The sequence below is a fragment of the Lepisosteus oculatus genome, chromosome 2 (assembly GCF_040954835.1).
Source record: "Lepisosteus oculatus isolate fLepOcu1 chromosome 2, fLepOcu1.hap2, whole genome shotgun sequence".
Taxonomy (NCBI): domain Eukaryota; kingdom Metazoa; phylum Chordata; class Actinopteri; order Semionotiformes; family Lepisosteidae; genus Lepisosteus; species Lepisosteus oculatus.
In genome coordinates this window covers 20,738,633-20,753,833 of record NC_090697.1, presented here as the reverse complement: position 1 = coordinate 20,753,833, position 15,201 = coordinate 20,738,633, and the positions used below count along the sequence as shown (strand labels likewise).

Below are 15,201 nucleotides of genomic sequence, written 5' to 3'. Positions count from 1 at the left end.
TTCTGGGCAGATTCACAGTTGTTCCATATTTTCTCACCTTTTTAATGGTGGACTTCACTATGCTTCGAGCTATATTCAATGCCTTGGAAATGTTCTTATATCCTTGCCCTGACTGATATTTTTCAAGAACTTTGTCTCGGATCTGTTTGGGATGTTCCTTGGTCTTCATGGTGGAAATTTAGTGGAAATGCACTAAGTGGGGAAGCTCCCATACACAGGTGTATTTATTCTGAAATCATGTGAAACACCTCAACTGCACACAGGTGGACTCAAGTCAAGTTATTGGGTGACTTGGAGAAGAGAGTTGATTAGTTCAGAGGTAATTTAGGTGTGTCAAAGCAAGGGGGTGAATACTTATGCATTTTTAATTTTATTAAAAATGTTTTTGATTTTGAATTAATTTAAAAAAATGTCTGGATTATTTTTCACTTTCACATTAGAGAGTAGGTTGTGTTGATGGTTCTATGCTGTAACACATTAAAATGTGAAAATGTCCAAGGGGGGTGAATGCTTTTGTAAGGCACTGTAAATATAATCTAATTTAATATTTTTTCAGAATTATATTATTATTAAACATATCCTGCGTTTTTCATAGATTGTGCTAGAGTCTGTAGTGTCTGAAGATAACAACAAATACACATTTTCAAAAGCCACCCATTATGTACTTTACCTAAAGTCAAAGATAAAAAGTATTTGGGCAAAAACTAAACATAAGTTTATGTATAAATAATGGTATTTTGTAATGAATAAATGCAGTAATACATTGTAATTAGATAAATGGCAAAACTGACATTATACATTAGTGCCCACACAGTACTAAGCACTTGTATCGGTACTTGAATCAAAATTTGTCTATTAGACTCTGAACAAATAGTCACACTTAGGTTCTGCAGCATCAAAAGGAATACAAATTTATCTTGAGATCATTCAAGTCTTTATTTGTCTTTATTCTTTATGAAGGGAGTTCAGGGGTTGGAGAAAGGAAGAGAAGAGACGTCTTGATCACTGAAGGGGTGAGTGGAAGGGAACGGGCTGCTGAAGGATGTGGGCAGGGGCAGTGTGCATATCTCTGACGCATCCTTCAAGGAATTCTGGTTCTTTTACAAAGACTGGGCCTCACCTATGGAAGAAAAATGAAACAACATGACATGACGCTAACATATCATTGGAAACCTTCTGCACAGGAGTCACTAAAAATGGATAGCAATCCTTGAATAACCAGTCAGTCTTTGAATTACACGTTGTAAAAGATGTTTTTAGATGTCTCCGATACACATACTGTACACTTTCAGAATTCTGAATTTTCACGTGTTTCCGAAACAATTGTATTTTCATTTCTATATTTCCATTGCTTCTATCTTGTTACATGTAGCAGCAAGTCAATCTATCTGCTGGTATATAAACTGCTTGTTTTAAAACAAAATTAAAACATTTCTTAAACTCTTTTGGAATGTACTCTTGAACAGAAGCATTTGTAAAGCACATGACATGAATCTTCTGTATTGTTACTATTAATTACCTGTAGGCAAGGTCTGTATTGTGCGCAATCATTCTCTGAGACTGCCAATCTCTTCATGATTTTTGGATACTTAAAATCAAATTTGTTTATCCCAAAGGATGTAATCCACCACAACAATTCTCATGAAATGCAAAAGACCAAACCGAGACTAAGTGATGCTGACATGCAGAGTAAACTCCCAGCAACAGTACCAGTAATACGGGAAGAATGGAGTAATTGTTTTCCACATTTCTTTCCACATTTTTTAGCCATCTATCTATTATTAGAAATCCTATTATTTCTATTCCTACTAAGGGTCACATCAACCTGGAGCTTTTTCCAGAAGCATAAGGCACAAGATGGGGCAACATCCTAGCCATGACTCCACTCTACCCCAGGACCCATGTACAAGATGTTAAGTTTCATCTATTCATTTTCTAACTGCTTTATCACGGATGCCAGTGCCTATCCCAGCAAGCAAATTTTCACAGAAGCCAAGTGAAATACCATTATGTCTTTGGACTCCTGGAGGTAACCCATGCAAACACAGGGAGAACATCATAAACCATACAGATAGCACCTCATGTCTGGAATTGAACCCAGGGCCCCAGCATCGTGAGGCAGGAATGCTAACCACTGGGCCACTGCGCTGCCTAGATAGCTTTCATGTGCAATATAAACTGGAATGTTAAGATATTAAATTAATTCTAAACATAATTTCAGCAGTTTGACTAAATAAAGCCAAAGAAAAAGGTTGCATAACTTACCTAGCTGGTTTGAGTGTTCTTGCAGCTGAAGTGTATCTTTTGACCTTTGGCGCAAGGAGTTCAGAGTGTCTTCCGGGATGCGGTCTGCGATTGTCTCTAGATACTTTAAAACGTATTTGTCTGCATCTGTCAGTTTGAAACGGTGTCTGAAAACTAAAAATTGAGACAAGGGAATAATCCAATTTGAAAACAGAGATGTTCTGCAAAAATAACCCCTCCTAAAATCTTTTTATGTTATAAATAGATTGTTTATAGTTTCCTCTATAAAACTGGCTATGATATTTTTGTGAGAGAGGTATAATACAGTAAAGGCCAGATTTAACAGACGAAAGAAGGAAAGTGTGGTCTGTTATTGATAATTGTCTGTTAAATCGTATATTATTACTACCAGACAGAACAGTTAATGATAAACATTCAAATGACAAATACTTAACCACTCAATTATATTAATGTCAGTGTGGATTACGGTTTGTTTAACTTTGAGGGGAGAATAGGTGTGGACTCAGGAACTTGCAGGTACAGTCTTTCTGCATTATTTAAAGATAATTGTGTGTCTTGTATTTTTCTTTTGGTTTGTCATTATTATAAATAAATCTTTCCAGTAGGTAGCTGCGTCAAGATGCGTAGGCTGCAAAGGAACAAGTAAAGGTTTATTCCATGCTGAAAAGAGAAGAAAGGAAACACAACTTTTTGGCTGTGGAGCCACACACACGGGTGTCACACACGAAGAAGGCTCCATGCCGAAACGTTTTTCCTTTCTTCTCTTTTCAGCATGGAATAAACCTATTACTTGTTACTAAATAAATCTTTGTATTTTTGGTGAGCTTTCTGTCCATTACACTGCCTTTAAAATGCCAGAAATAATAAAACCACATGACTTTTCTCAGAATAATTTCTGAACGTATCCTTTAACTTCAGTCATTTATTATAATTTGTGCCAGGATCCTACATTTAACCCCCCACTATTTATAAGATTTGGTGTTAGTGTAGAATAATCTGTATTTCCCAGATATCAAATCACCAAACTGAATACAATATTTATAATTGGCTGCTATAACTGGTCTTCTTGCAATGAACAGGACCATGAGCCCATTCTCACAAGATCATGAATATTCTGCACAGATCACTGAGGATTTAAATAGTATAAAATAGCTAGAGGTTATAATAAAAGATATTCTGGCCATTCAGTAGTAGAACATTTACAATCTTATGAAAAGGTGCCACACTACTGCTCGAAAGAAAAGCACAAATGGAAATATTCTGTAGCTCAAGCAATGAATAAACAGCTCAGATCTCCTCATTGCTCCTTCATGATCACCTGCACATGGCTCTTAAAAATACATGTCTATGTACACACGCATGCACACAGGCCTACCCTCTACTGTGGATCCAATGGCAAAATCTTCTGGACCGTAATATTGTGGATTGTCCACCGTGCTACCAGGCTTGGGAATTCGTGTCTTCTCCAAGAACTTTCCTCCAATCATTCCAGAGTTACGGACAGGGGGTTCAAAGATGCTGATCATATCATTAGACAGGAAGTAGGAGAGGATAAAACGGCGTCCATTGTCCTGGGGATTCTGAGAATTCTGTGGAAAGACATTTATTCACCTGGTCACATTCTTCAGAAAACCTCACTTGCTTATTTTTTTTCTGTTCTGTACATTGTTTTCCTATGTTATTTTTTTTTAAAGATTTTGTTCAGTTTTTGGAAACAGAACATATGTAACTTGAATTGTTTCATTGTCTGGCTTCAGAGAATGTCCAGTGAGAACAGTTAATGTTTTGTACTGACCCAATATTGTTAATATTCTGGCTTGAATTTTCATTTTTGTATAAAAAATTAGAGCGTTCTCATATGTGGTAGGAAGTAATAGAAACATAACCCAGAAATACTGTCTTTGTACAACAATATATACAGGCAAAAAGATAACCTTGTCTCTCTGTGCCTATGCTGAATGTACCCATGTTAAGTATTCTGATGTTATCAGCTTATCAAATGATTGTTTTTTACAAGGTGTGCATATATTGTTTTCTTAGATACATAACAATCTCAGTGTTATACATTTTTCATGCACTGTGAGTAAGATACACTTACAGAATAATGATTGAGCTATAGACAATAACCTAAGACTTCAATGACCACAATATTTGTAGTGAAACTCAAAAAGGCAGTATTTTTCATTCAGAAATAGAAGGAATACTGCAGCGTGCCTTTGAATGTGGCTGAAATTCTGTTTTTACAGAAGCACCTATAGTATTTGACATCTGGCTCCTTGGGAGATGAACTCCGGGCAAAAACACAGATTTAGAGTTTACAGACATTCTTTTGGCAGGGCTTTTAAGTCCCGAGACACCACAAAGGATTAATCCATATCTGCACCAGCATTGTTCACAGCTAATTAATGAAGACACATAGCTTGGACTGGTCCCTGACTAGTGGGGGTGTATGATTGCTCTTATAAAACACTTTTACTGAAGCTTGTGGCAAATCAAGGCTAATTTATGTATTACACAAACTGTTCTAACTTAAATCCTTTGAATCCTATTCAACCTCACCTTCCATTACTATGGCTGCCCTTTTCGTACTACAATATTTTTGGAATAATGCCCTAGTAAGATCACATAAGACCCCAAGGTAATTACGATTTCAATAACATCAATTATATTGTAATAAGATGCACTTACCAAAATCTCTGGAAAATCTCTCTTCAGGAGACTGTTGCTGAAGTATAACTACACTGTAGCAAAAACCCAGTATACTTTGAAAACCATGAATGAGGAATGAGTAAGGATCTACTCTAGTTAAACTCACATGAAGTGCAGCAAAACCTTTAGCCTTGATTCTGTGTGAATCAACATGCTTACTTTGAAGGGAGTGTAAACCTGAAACAAGTAACTCAGTAACTATAATAATACTCATTATAAACTGAGCCTTACCAGTCTGGCTTCATATCTCAGCACTTTGTGGTCATTTTCCAACATCTTAATTAGATCCTTCTTTGGCGGCTCAGGGATGAGGGACAGGCAGTTCTGCACAGAGTCCTCAAGGGAGCCAAACCCATTGTAAGGAGGGAATTCCTGTGAGAAGGACAAAAAACTCTCATGTAAACTTCATATAAAAGACTGAAGATCTTTTAAGGAAATGATGACACTCAGCAATAATCTTTAGGGGTGTTCACACAACATTCTCTATGCACATTTCTTTATCGTATGTTATCTGTGAATCTCACCTTAAGTATTAAAACAAATTCAGATAAAACACAGCTTTTATCATTAACCTTTCATCTGGTGTACCTCCCTGTTTATAGATCTACTCACTATGGATAAGCACATATGTTTTAGGATCAAAACAAAGTAACAGTAAACATAGGAATGAAAAATAATTAATTCATATTTTACATGTATTGATATTTCTTTTTTTTTAAGTCCATACAGGGCTTGGATCACAGCTCTGTCAGTCTATATATCGTAGAAACCCAGAGGCAGGAAACTCACCTTCTTCTTCTCCACACTTTCTTTCATGTTCACGTCAACTGGCTTGAAATCAGTCACTCCCAAGTGTTCTTTGTAGTAGCTCCTGGTGAACTCGTCACAGTTATATAGAAGGAAGCGGCGCCCCATGATGGTAATGGTTTCTCCCACCCTGAAGTCCTTAGGGGACAAATACTCTTCTACCTCCTTGTCTGAGATCTCTAGTACAGATGTCGGAAAGGAGTCTGTAGGGAAGGGACGATCACACCAATGAGCCCAAAACTACTGTCACCTCAGAGACACAACAAAGCAGAACTATTTATTAGACCAAAATGACCAAATCCATGCATGGAATTACCCCCAGAAAACTATTTTGTACTTATCATTCATATTAAGCATAGGATTACAAATACAAATTCCCTTATTATAAAGCAAAAACATAAATATTGATGTTGCTATCCTAATGTTTTTGGAGGGAAAATGTTATCTACACAGTACATTCATTATATAATTTGATGTACATAATGATGTTAGTATGTAATGTACAATGATGTTATGATGTTTTGCATTTTTCAATTTTTTCTAATGCTTTTATTCCACCTTACTTAAATTTCCACCCATTTGTACCCATACAGCTGGGTATTTTACTGGAGAAACTGGAGTGAAGCGTTTTTGATCCCCATCTAGGATTTCAACCCACAACCCCCAACCCCCAGAGCCCACAGCCTTGACCACAAGTGGATTTATTAGTACTACAATACGCTTCCCTTACAATGTTGTTCATTTCTAAATACCCTACCACACTGTATTCCCAGATTACTAGCATTTTATGTGCAGTGTATATACAGTATATGTAAAATGTCTTTAGTTCTTAATATTTCCATAAAATCTAACCAGACCTGTATTAATTATAGCACAGAATGAGAGTGGTTTGAAGCTAGATGTCTTTGGACAAAGGCAAAAGTGTTTTCACATTATATTTAAAATAAATCCAATACTAGTCACAATTCCCAAAATCTCTAAATATTTAACCAGTGATTTGAGGTCCACTGAAATATCTAAGGCAGGGCTTTCTGAAAACTTTCTGTGTTTCTGACCTACAATATACGTTTGATAAGCTGCATCAACCTACTAATCCCATTTTGTCAACATACTTGACCATGGGTGTATATTGTGTCTGACTGGCAGCCCCTTACCGCCAGAGGTCCGGGTCTGCTTGGGCAGCCTCTGTCTCCGCAGCAAAACCGGGAAGGGGTCCCTGCCATTGTTGGGCTCATGAACCTCCCGGATCTCCACTGAGTCGTCCACTAGATAGTACTGAATTGTGACAGGGCGAGTCTCCCCATAGAGAGCGTCTGTGTGATCCCACAGGGCATAAAACCGGAGCACCTGGAAAGGATCGAAGCACTTTCAACACAGGGGTTTGAGGAGATTCACAGAATAAAGAGGGAAGGCCTAATTCTGACCTAATTACTAGGAGGATCTTCATTAACGGGGTTTTTCTTTAACTAATACCTCCCTGTGAGTAAATTGAATAAGGTTTCAAAGAAAGATGAGGAAATGAATACAGTGAAACTGTAACATACAAAACTGCAAGCAAGACAGTAGGAAATCATTTGATGCAATTTAAAAATGAAGAGAAATTAATTATTCATTATTCATTATAAGCACATTGTTTAATTTACAGTATCAGCCCAAAAAGAAACCGAACTGATGTTCAAAAAAGCAAGTAGTCTGTGCAACATGTACTTAAAATCTCATGCTTGCAATTAAAAGGTTTTTTACCAGGATCCTTTCCAATTCAAGTGATAAGTTAAAAGTTCCTCCAGCAGGGGATACTTTTCTTAAAAGTCCCCTTTTCAGAAGGGTTTTAGGAAATGCCTCTGAAAAATTAGAAGCTACTACCTACTTCTAAAGCTGTACCTTACGGTCCATGGTTAAAAATTGTTTGAGACGGTCAAAATCGGAGGGGGTGATGTAGGAGCGCAGAGGTTGAGCCCGTCTTTCAATGTACGGATCACTGGGGATGTCTTCTGGCTCATTCAGGACTACCCCCTGACTCTCTAGGAACTCCTGTCACAAAACAATGTACTTAGTCAAAACCTGAACATAAATGAACACTAGTGACAAGCAGAAATATTTCCATTTGTTGTAGCTCTAAAAAAAGACAAACATTTTCTTATGAAAATACAGTAAATCTATTCTTATCAAAATGTAGACACAAGTAAAGGTAATAATTTTGTTAAGGAGGATAAAGTCTTATACTTCATTAAACACAATTTAAAATTGTTAACCAAATTTAATTTAATAATTATTGTTAGATTTTACTGAAGCACTAGTAAATATTTTAGCTTTTAGAAAAAACTATCAGACCTGCAATTAGCAGTATCTATAATGTAGTGTTCATAGAGTTAGAATTCGTGTATTACATTTAGTAGGTAGGTCCCTTTTCAAGACATAAAGGCCCATGGGGGGAAATGGGGGGCAAGGGGCACCATTTTTCACAACCATCCGACACTGGAGGTGGAGGTGATGTGGTCAGCATCACGCTCCGGCTGGCCTATTACCCCCAGAAGGATTAACCCCCGGTACTCATTTGGAAAGCAGGCTGAGTGGACCTGGGAGCCATCTGGAAGGATTTAGAGCAAGCTACATCACTTGCCCCTACCTGGGATTGATCGCGGGACCTTCCGGTCAGGAGATAGACACCCTTGCTGTCTGAGCTACCACGGCTCCCGTATATTACATGTACCCAAAATAAATACTGTTTCATGAAAAAAGAGAATTCTGACCAAGCATTTTGCAGGCCCATCTACTGGAAGTGAGCTATATTTTAGAATTTAGTATGGATACATAAATCCTTTGTCATTTGTATAAAGTGTTGCTTACTATACAACACTCACTTTGAAAGCCTGCACACAATGTAAGAATACCTCCCAGCAGCGTTTCACCTAATGTAACTTTAAACAGGTGATCAGGATGAATCTATAAATGGTCACAATTTGCTTCCTGAACTAACAAGGTTCTAAATCCTGTTAGCAAGGATCCTGTGGGGACTCCATTAGTGGACACTTTGTGTAGTCAAATTGTGACAGCCCCACATGCATGATTATGAGCTCACCTGTGTATAGGAGTCACAGTGTGCGAGGCGATAGGCAGTACCGTATACACACAAATCAATGCCTAGGTTCAGATCTTTCCAATGATAATGCTCGCCGTGATCATTTTTGGGCAACTGTTGTCTCTTAATCAGCTTGCCCTGAGGAATCCCAGAGTTCTCCACCACTGGCTCCATCACAGCGATGCTGTCATCCTCCAGGTAATAACAGATCACCACGGGGCGCACACGGTAGTCCTCATCTGGAGAACCCACCACCTCCTGCTTGATGTACCCATTAAACCGCAAAACCTGCAGGCAAGAGGAAAGACATGTCCCTTATTTTTTCACAATGATACTGGCTCAAGAACAGATGCTGAAGGAACATAATAATAATTGCTTACACTTATATAGTGCTTTTCTGAAAACTCCACTCAAAGCGTTTTACAGGTAATGGGGACTCCCCTCCACCACCACCAATGTGCAGCATCCACCTGGATGACATGACGACAGCCATAGTGTGCCCATCAGTATGCTCACCACACACCAGCTATCAGTGGGGAGGAGAGCAGAGTGATGAAGCCAGTTTATAGATGGGATCATTAGGAGGCCATAATTGGTAAAGGCCAATGGGGAATTTGGCCAGGACGGAGAGTGGAGAGTCAGGACCTCGGTTTTTAATGTCTCATCTGAAGGATAGCACTTTTTTACAGTATAGTGTCCCCATCACTATACTGGGGCTTCAGGACCCCACAGACTGCAGAGTGAGCACCCCCTACTGGCCCCAGTATCACCATTTCCAGACGCAACCTTAGATTTTTCAGGAGGTCTCCCATCCTGGGACTGGCTAGGCTCACACCTGCTTAGCTTCAGTGAGCTGCCACTTGCCACTGCAGGGTGATATAATGTGCTGGTATGTGATATTTTTTTAAAATAGCCAAAGCATCTGAATAATGATTAGGTTAACAAAACTAAAGTATTCAGCTTCCAAGGCATGCTGCTAGTCACTGTAATCATATCAAACATATTTTACAATTCAATCAAAATAAAGATATCAAGCATAAAGCTAAGCCAACAACAGATCTTATAAAGACTAGAAAGCTAGATTAACCTGCTGACCCCCAAACCAACAGAATACCACAACATTTGCACATGGATTGCATACAGTATGCTAAGTATAATCAACACACCTATTCTAATTTGTAAGAATAACTCTAAAAGCTACTGAAATAATTTCATTTTCCACATTTGTACTTTGTATATGTATATAGAATGTTCAATGAAAAAAAAAGATTCTAGCAAAAAAATGTTTATTTTTCCATACTTGCACTGTTTGTAACATGCTACAGTAGCTACAGTAAGATAATTTGTGTCTCTAAATTGTATGTTTGCATGAGTTTGCCCTGCAACAGACTGGTGTGCTATACAGGTTGTAGCACTGCCTTGCGTGCACCCCGTGCTTCCAGGATGGACTCTGGTTTGCTGTAACCACTACCGGGAATAAGCATCATTCTGCTCATGAATGCATAGATTATAATGCTTAATCCATGGGAGCCTTATTAAGATCCAGATTATTTTAGAGTTGTAAAATTGTAAACAGATTCAAAGCTCAATCTATTAATTGTATCTGTGTAAACATACTTTTGCAATTCACGAGGAATGACAGCAGCCGAAAGCTTGGGAGAAATTAGAATTGTTTATTGTGATGTGGAGATTTGGCGTAACCCGCTTGGCTGAGGGCCAACCTCCCGGCCGTTGGACGGGGAGGATAGGACCCCCATGTGACCAGTGGGGTAGCTGCAAAGGTGGAGAGGGGGTGGAGGAGGGATGCAGAAAACGAACGAGGAAGAGGAGAGGGTGACGTTTGATATTTATGGAGACCGGTTGCTTATGTCAGGATTAGTGAGAATTGCAGCAGCTGTGTCGAATGAGCGCGGCTGCCTTCATTCCTCCCGAACTTTCATTAAAAACTCCATTTAACGAAAAAGAAACATTCTTTTACACAAGTGTGGATGATTGTGATGTTGCACTTATCACACTAGGATAGTCTGAAGACCAGATCACTTAAAATGATGTGGATCAAATACCTTGAACAGCCTTTTGGGGGTAATGGGGAAGTTCACATTCTAGACTGTTCTTCTAATGTGTGCAGTTTGATGTGATGTAAATGAACCATACCTTCTTATCAAAGGCGACATGTGCAGGGATAAAGTCCACAGGGGGCGAGGGGCGAGACTGTCCATAGATCAGAGTAGGATACAAGGTGGCCAGCTGGTTGAGCTCAGATTGGGAGATCTGATTGGAAAGAAGGGGATCCTGTCCAATGCCCACCCTTGGGCGCCGTGGCAAAGCATAGCCATTCTTATAGTCCAGCGTCTGCGACCGGTGGAATGATGACTTCTAGAAGAAAGAAGCACAACAGAGTTATAAAGATGTATTTTTCAATAGTTCTTTTGAGTTTTGAAGTTGACAACTGTTTCTTTTCGTGTCACCTCATTCCAAGAACTCCTTTCAATGCAAGGGGAGAATGAATGAGCTTATGTTTTGGTTGAACACTCAGGGGTTCTGCAAGTGTCATTCTGAAAAGTCTTTAAGACTAAGAAATCCAAACTTGGTTCAATGTGCTCTTTGGCCATTGACGGTAATAAAATATTCATCTTTGTCCTAAGCAGACTAAATGTCTTTTTAAGAGTTCTTTGTCTTGTCTTTATCACTCTACCAATCCTGGAGGTATTGAAACAAAACTTCAACCTCCCGTATCTGCCAACAAATAGAAAATAAATACAGTCCTTCAATGCAGTTTTTTTTCTGCTCAATAGTAACCTGCCATCAAATACTAGTCAGAGAATAAGTTGTGCTCTTCATTGTGCTATTTATTGGCTTTTACTTACAATGTTCAACTGTGAAAAAAATGTAGTTCAATGTGTGTCATCAACTAGTTGTTGAAATGTTTTCTTGCTATTTGCTTCTAGCAAGAGTGAGAGCTTTTACGTTGGTGGGTTTGCTAAAACCCACAGCCTCCTTTTGATTCATCTTTAACATTTGACAGGAATGAAGATCACTGAATGACAAACAAAAGCAACCATCAGTCAGATGAGACTACAGCTGCTGTGGAGCATCACAGTCTGTGATGTCTGAGGCCCGTCAGTTCTGGAATTGAGGTTTCTCTCTGTCATATGCAGCTTTCTAGTCCCTGAGGGTTTAGTACAGTTTATGTGTTGCGATGGGACTGAGTAGGTTAAATATCATTTTGCTGTAGTCTTCTGTTTAATGTATCATTCTAAACTTTGGTACTGTACCTGCTTTGCAAACAATACATTTTTAACAAATACACAAATCAAGGTTTGTTTTCAAAAGACTTAATATGTGCTTACTCTTTTGTACATGTTGGCATACTCCATGATATTTTAGAAGCTCTCCTGAGAACAGTGGCAAACAGAAACAGTAGAAAGGGGCTAACAAAAAGACAAGATCATGGACTGGCAGGACACTTCACAAATGAAATTTAATGCCGGCAAGTGCAAAGCGATCCACGCAGAATGCAGGAATACTCAATACAGGATACAGAGTGATTCTGAGCTGCAGGAATATTGGTTGGTATGAGGGGTCTGGGTGTTTATGTAGATTTGTATTCTTCTACATCCTCATCAAGAGGATAAAAAAGCAGAGTTCTTGGGCATCCAGCAAAAAATGTAATTTAAATCCAAGAAAACTATACCTGCTGTTCACTGAATGTTCTGGACTTACAAGTAGTTTGTCATTGTCTATGACAATGCCAATGATGCGTTTATGTTAATGAGTACTTAGCAACCTATTATATCAAGTTAAACACATAACATCAAAACAAGTGTTTTTAATGTATTATTAAAACAAGGAGAAGATAATTAGCGAAAGGCACATTTCCTGAAAAAATGTGATCTAACAAAAGTGTGACTTTCTATTTTCGAGAAGACTTCTTAAAATGCAATATACAAATAAATATAAACAAAATGTACACATACTGTATATAAACATATTTTGCAAAAACCGTTGAGCCGACTATATTACATTAATTATTGATAGGTTCAGTTAATATTAACATTATTACATACACTAACAATATTATTGAATACAATATCATTATATAGTGCTGCTGTTGTACATTTTATAGTATTTTACACTTTGTTTTAAGTTATAAACACCACATTTCGCGTTGTTTGTATATACAAAGGATAATTTGTCTTAAATTTAATTAAAATACGTTCATAACGTAGTCAAGCAAAAATACTTCACAGTTTTTTGCCCAAGTCACGACACAAACTCACAGTTCTACTTATCTATATTAAAACCTGATCACCAATAAACCGAACTCATTCCGTAACAGGGCGTGTGATGGATATGGGGGACGAGTATTTCTAAAGTGAAAAACACAAGTTTCTTCTTTCGGGTTTTTGGTAAACTGTTCAATCTTTACAGCAGAGTGACGTTTTTTATCATGGTATTGTACTGTTGCTATATTGTCTTCCTGTCATACATGCTATATGTTATGAACTCTTGTTGAGCAAGACAAATTCCCTTCGGGACAATAAAGGTTACTTCAATTCAGAGTATGATGTTATGTTGAATTATTCAATGATAATGACAGCAACTTTACCGTGGGATCCCGAAACGTGTTTCCAGGTAAAAAGGGTAGTCCTTGCGCTGGGTTTAAAGCCATCGCGTTTCACTTCCTAGCTGCAAGTGAAGAGTTTGGACTCCGTTTCCAAGCTCCACCAGTGGTACTGAGCTTTATAGTTTCTCCGAGCACATCTGAGCGCACTGGGTTTGCTTCCCATACTTAAAATGGTAACCTGGCAACCACGGAATTAACGCGGCTGCCATGGAGACGCTAAACAAAACTGTGACTGACTAAGGCAAGCAACGCCAAAAACCTTTCAAATAACCCCATAAAACGTCTGTTGTAAGGGAAAAAAGCGGATGCATCATCATATAAATGATTTTTTTATACTAATAAACTCGCTACTGTGAGATGTGTGCATTGGAATGGATTACAGAGGTGTTAAGGACTGAAGTGGAAAGGGTCAGTAACTTCAAATTCCTTGGCGTCCATATCACCGAGGACCCCACGTGGTCTCTCAACGCCACCTGTCTGATCAAAAAAGCGCAACAGCGCCTGTACTTCTGAAGACGGTTGAAGAAGGCTAAGATATGTCCCCAGATCCTCACTAACTTTTACAGATGCACTACAGAAAGCACACTGACATGTTGCATCACAGTGTGGTATGGCAACTGCAGTATTGCTGACCGCAAAGCCCTACAGCGGGTGGTGAAAACTGCCCAGTCCATCACTGGGGTTGCCCTCCCATCCATACAGGACAATTATGACAGACGGTGCTTGAGGAAACCTCTAAGCATCATCAAAGACCCCACACACCCCAGCTACAGACTGTATGACCCTCTACCATCTGGATAATGGTACCAGAGCATTCGGGCCCGGACCACCAGACTCAGAGACAGTGGTCCGGTTTTTACCCCCACACTATCAAACTATCGAACTCCCAGCCTCTATCACTTACGATCTGAACCTCACAGTGCCTTCTTACCAAAAACTCAAACACACATTGAAATCTACCTCTACCTCACATGTCAAGAAGCTCACTCCCCATCATTTTCTATTCTTTATTTTATTCTGTTGATGTATGATTTTGCAAATCCGATGTTGTTTTGCACATTACCTTTTACCTGTTGTTGTTTTGCACACCGCCTGTTGTTTCTGTCTTTTTCTTATACAATTGTATTGTTGTTTTTTTGTACAACTTATCCTATGAGAGCTAGCTAAATAGCATTTCATTATACCATATACCTGTTTATGAGTATAATGACAATGAACTTGAACTTAAACTTAAGAGAAAAGTCATAATGTAATTTGCTATGAACACCTTTGGTTTATGAGACCATGATATAAATGTAGCATTCTGAGAAAGTGGTCCCCAAATTAAGTTTAGCTACTTTTTCATAAATAAATCTAAATATTAACCACTGCAATGTAATAGGTAGGAACTAGAGATCTAACAGAACCCCTTGAGCTTTCCCTTCAAAACTTATTGGCAGTAGTATAGCCTTCTCCTCCTCTGACCTTGTGTGGTTGTGTCCCTCAGTCAAGGTCCCTGGCTTCAAGCTAAACATTCCAGCCCCTCTGATAGGTCCTGTGTGCATTGAGAACAGCAGTTCTTTTGGGATCTATGTGTCCAATGACTTAGGTTGTCTTTAATTTGGAAGTCTAAAGCAAGCTCCACTATCATGGTCCCACCTAAGACTCCTGTCAAACAGGGAAGCTGGCTGTCCTGGTTCAGCTCTAGTGTGAATCAGAGCCATACACCTGCGAG

General features: G+C 38.7%; 1 protein-coding gene across 1 annotated transcript; it reads right to left on the bottom strand.

The window, feature by feature from the left end:
- Positions 1 to 917: 917 nt before the first annotated feature.
- efhc1 (EF-hand domain (C-terminal) containing 1) lies at positions 918 to 13,653 on the bottom strand. Its single transcript, XM_069198505.1, has 10 exons — positions 13,470 to 13,653; positions 11,015 to 11,236; positions 8,861 to 9,148; positions 7,663 to 7,812; positions 6,936 to 7,128; positions 5,764 to 5,984; positions 5,206 to 5,346; positions 3,641 to 3,854; positions 2,266 to 2,418; positions 918 to 1,120 (listed from the first exon to the last, which is right to left on the bottom strand). The coding sequence occupies exons 1-10, from the start codon at positions 13,530 to 13,532 to the stop codon at positions 1,101 to 1,103; spliced, it is 1,665 nt and encodes a 554-aa protein (XP_069054606.1). The 5' UTR covers positions 13,533 to 13,653; the 3' UTR covers positions 918 to 1,100.
- Positions 13,654 to 15,201: the final 1,548 nt, after the last annotated feature.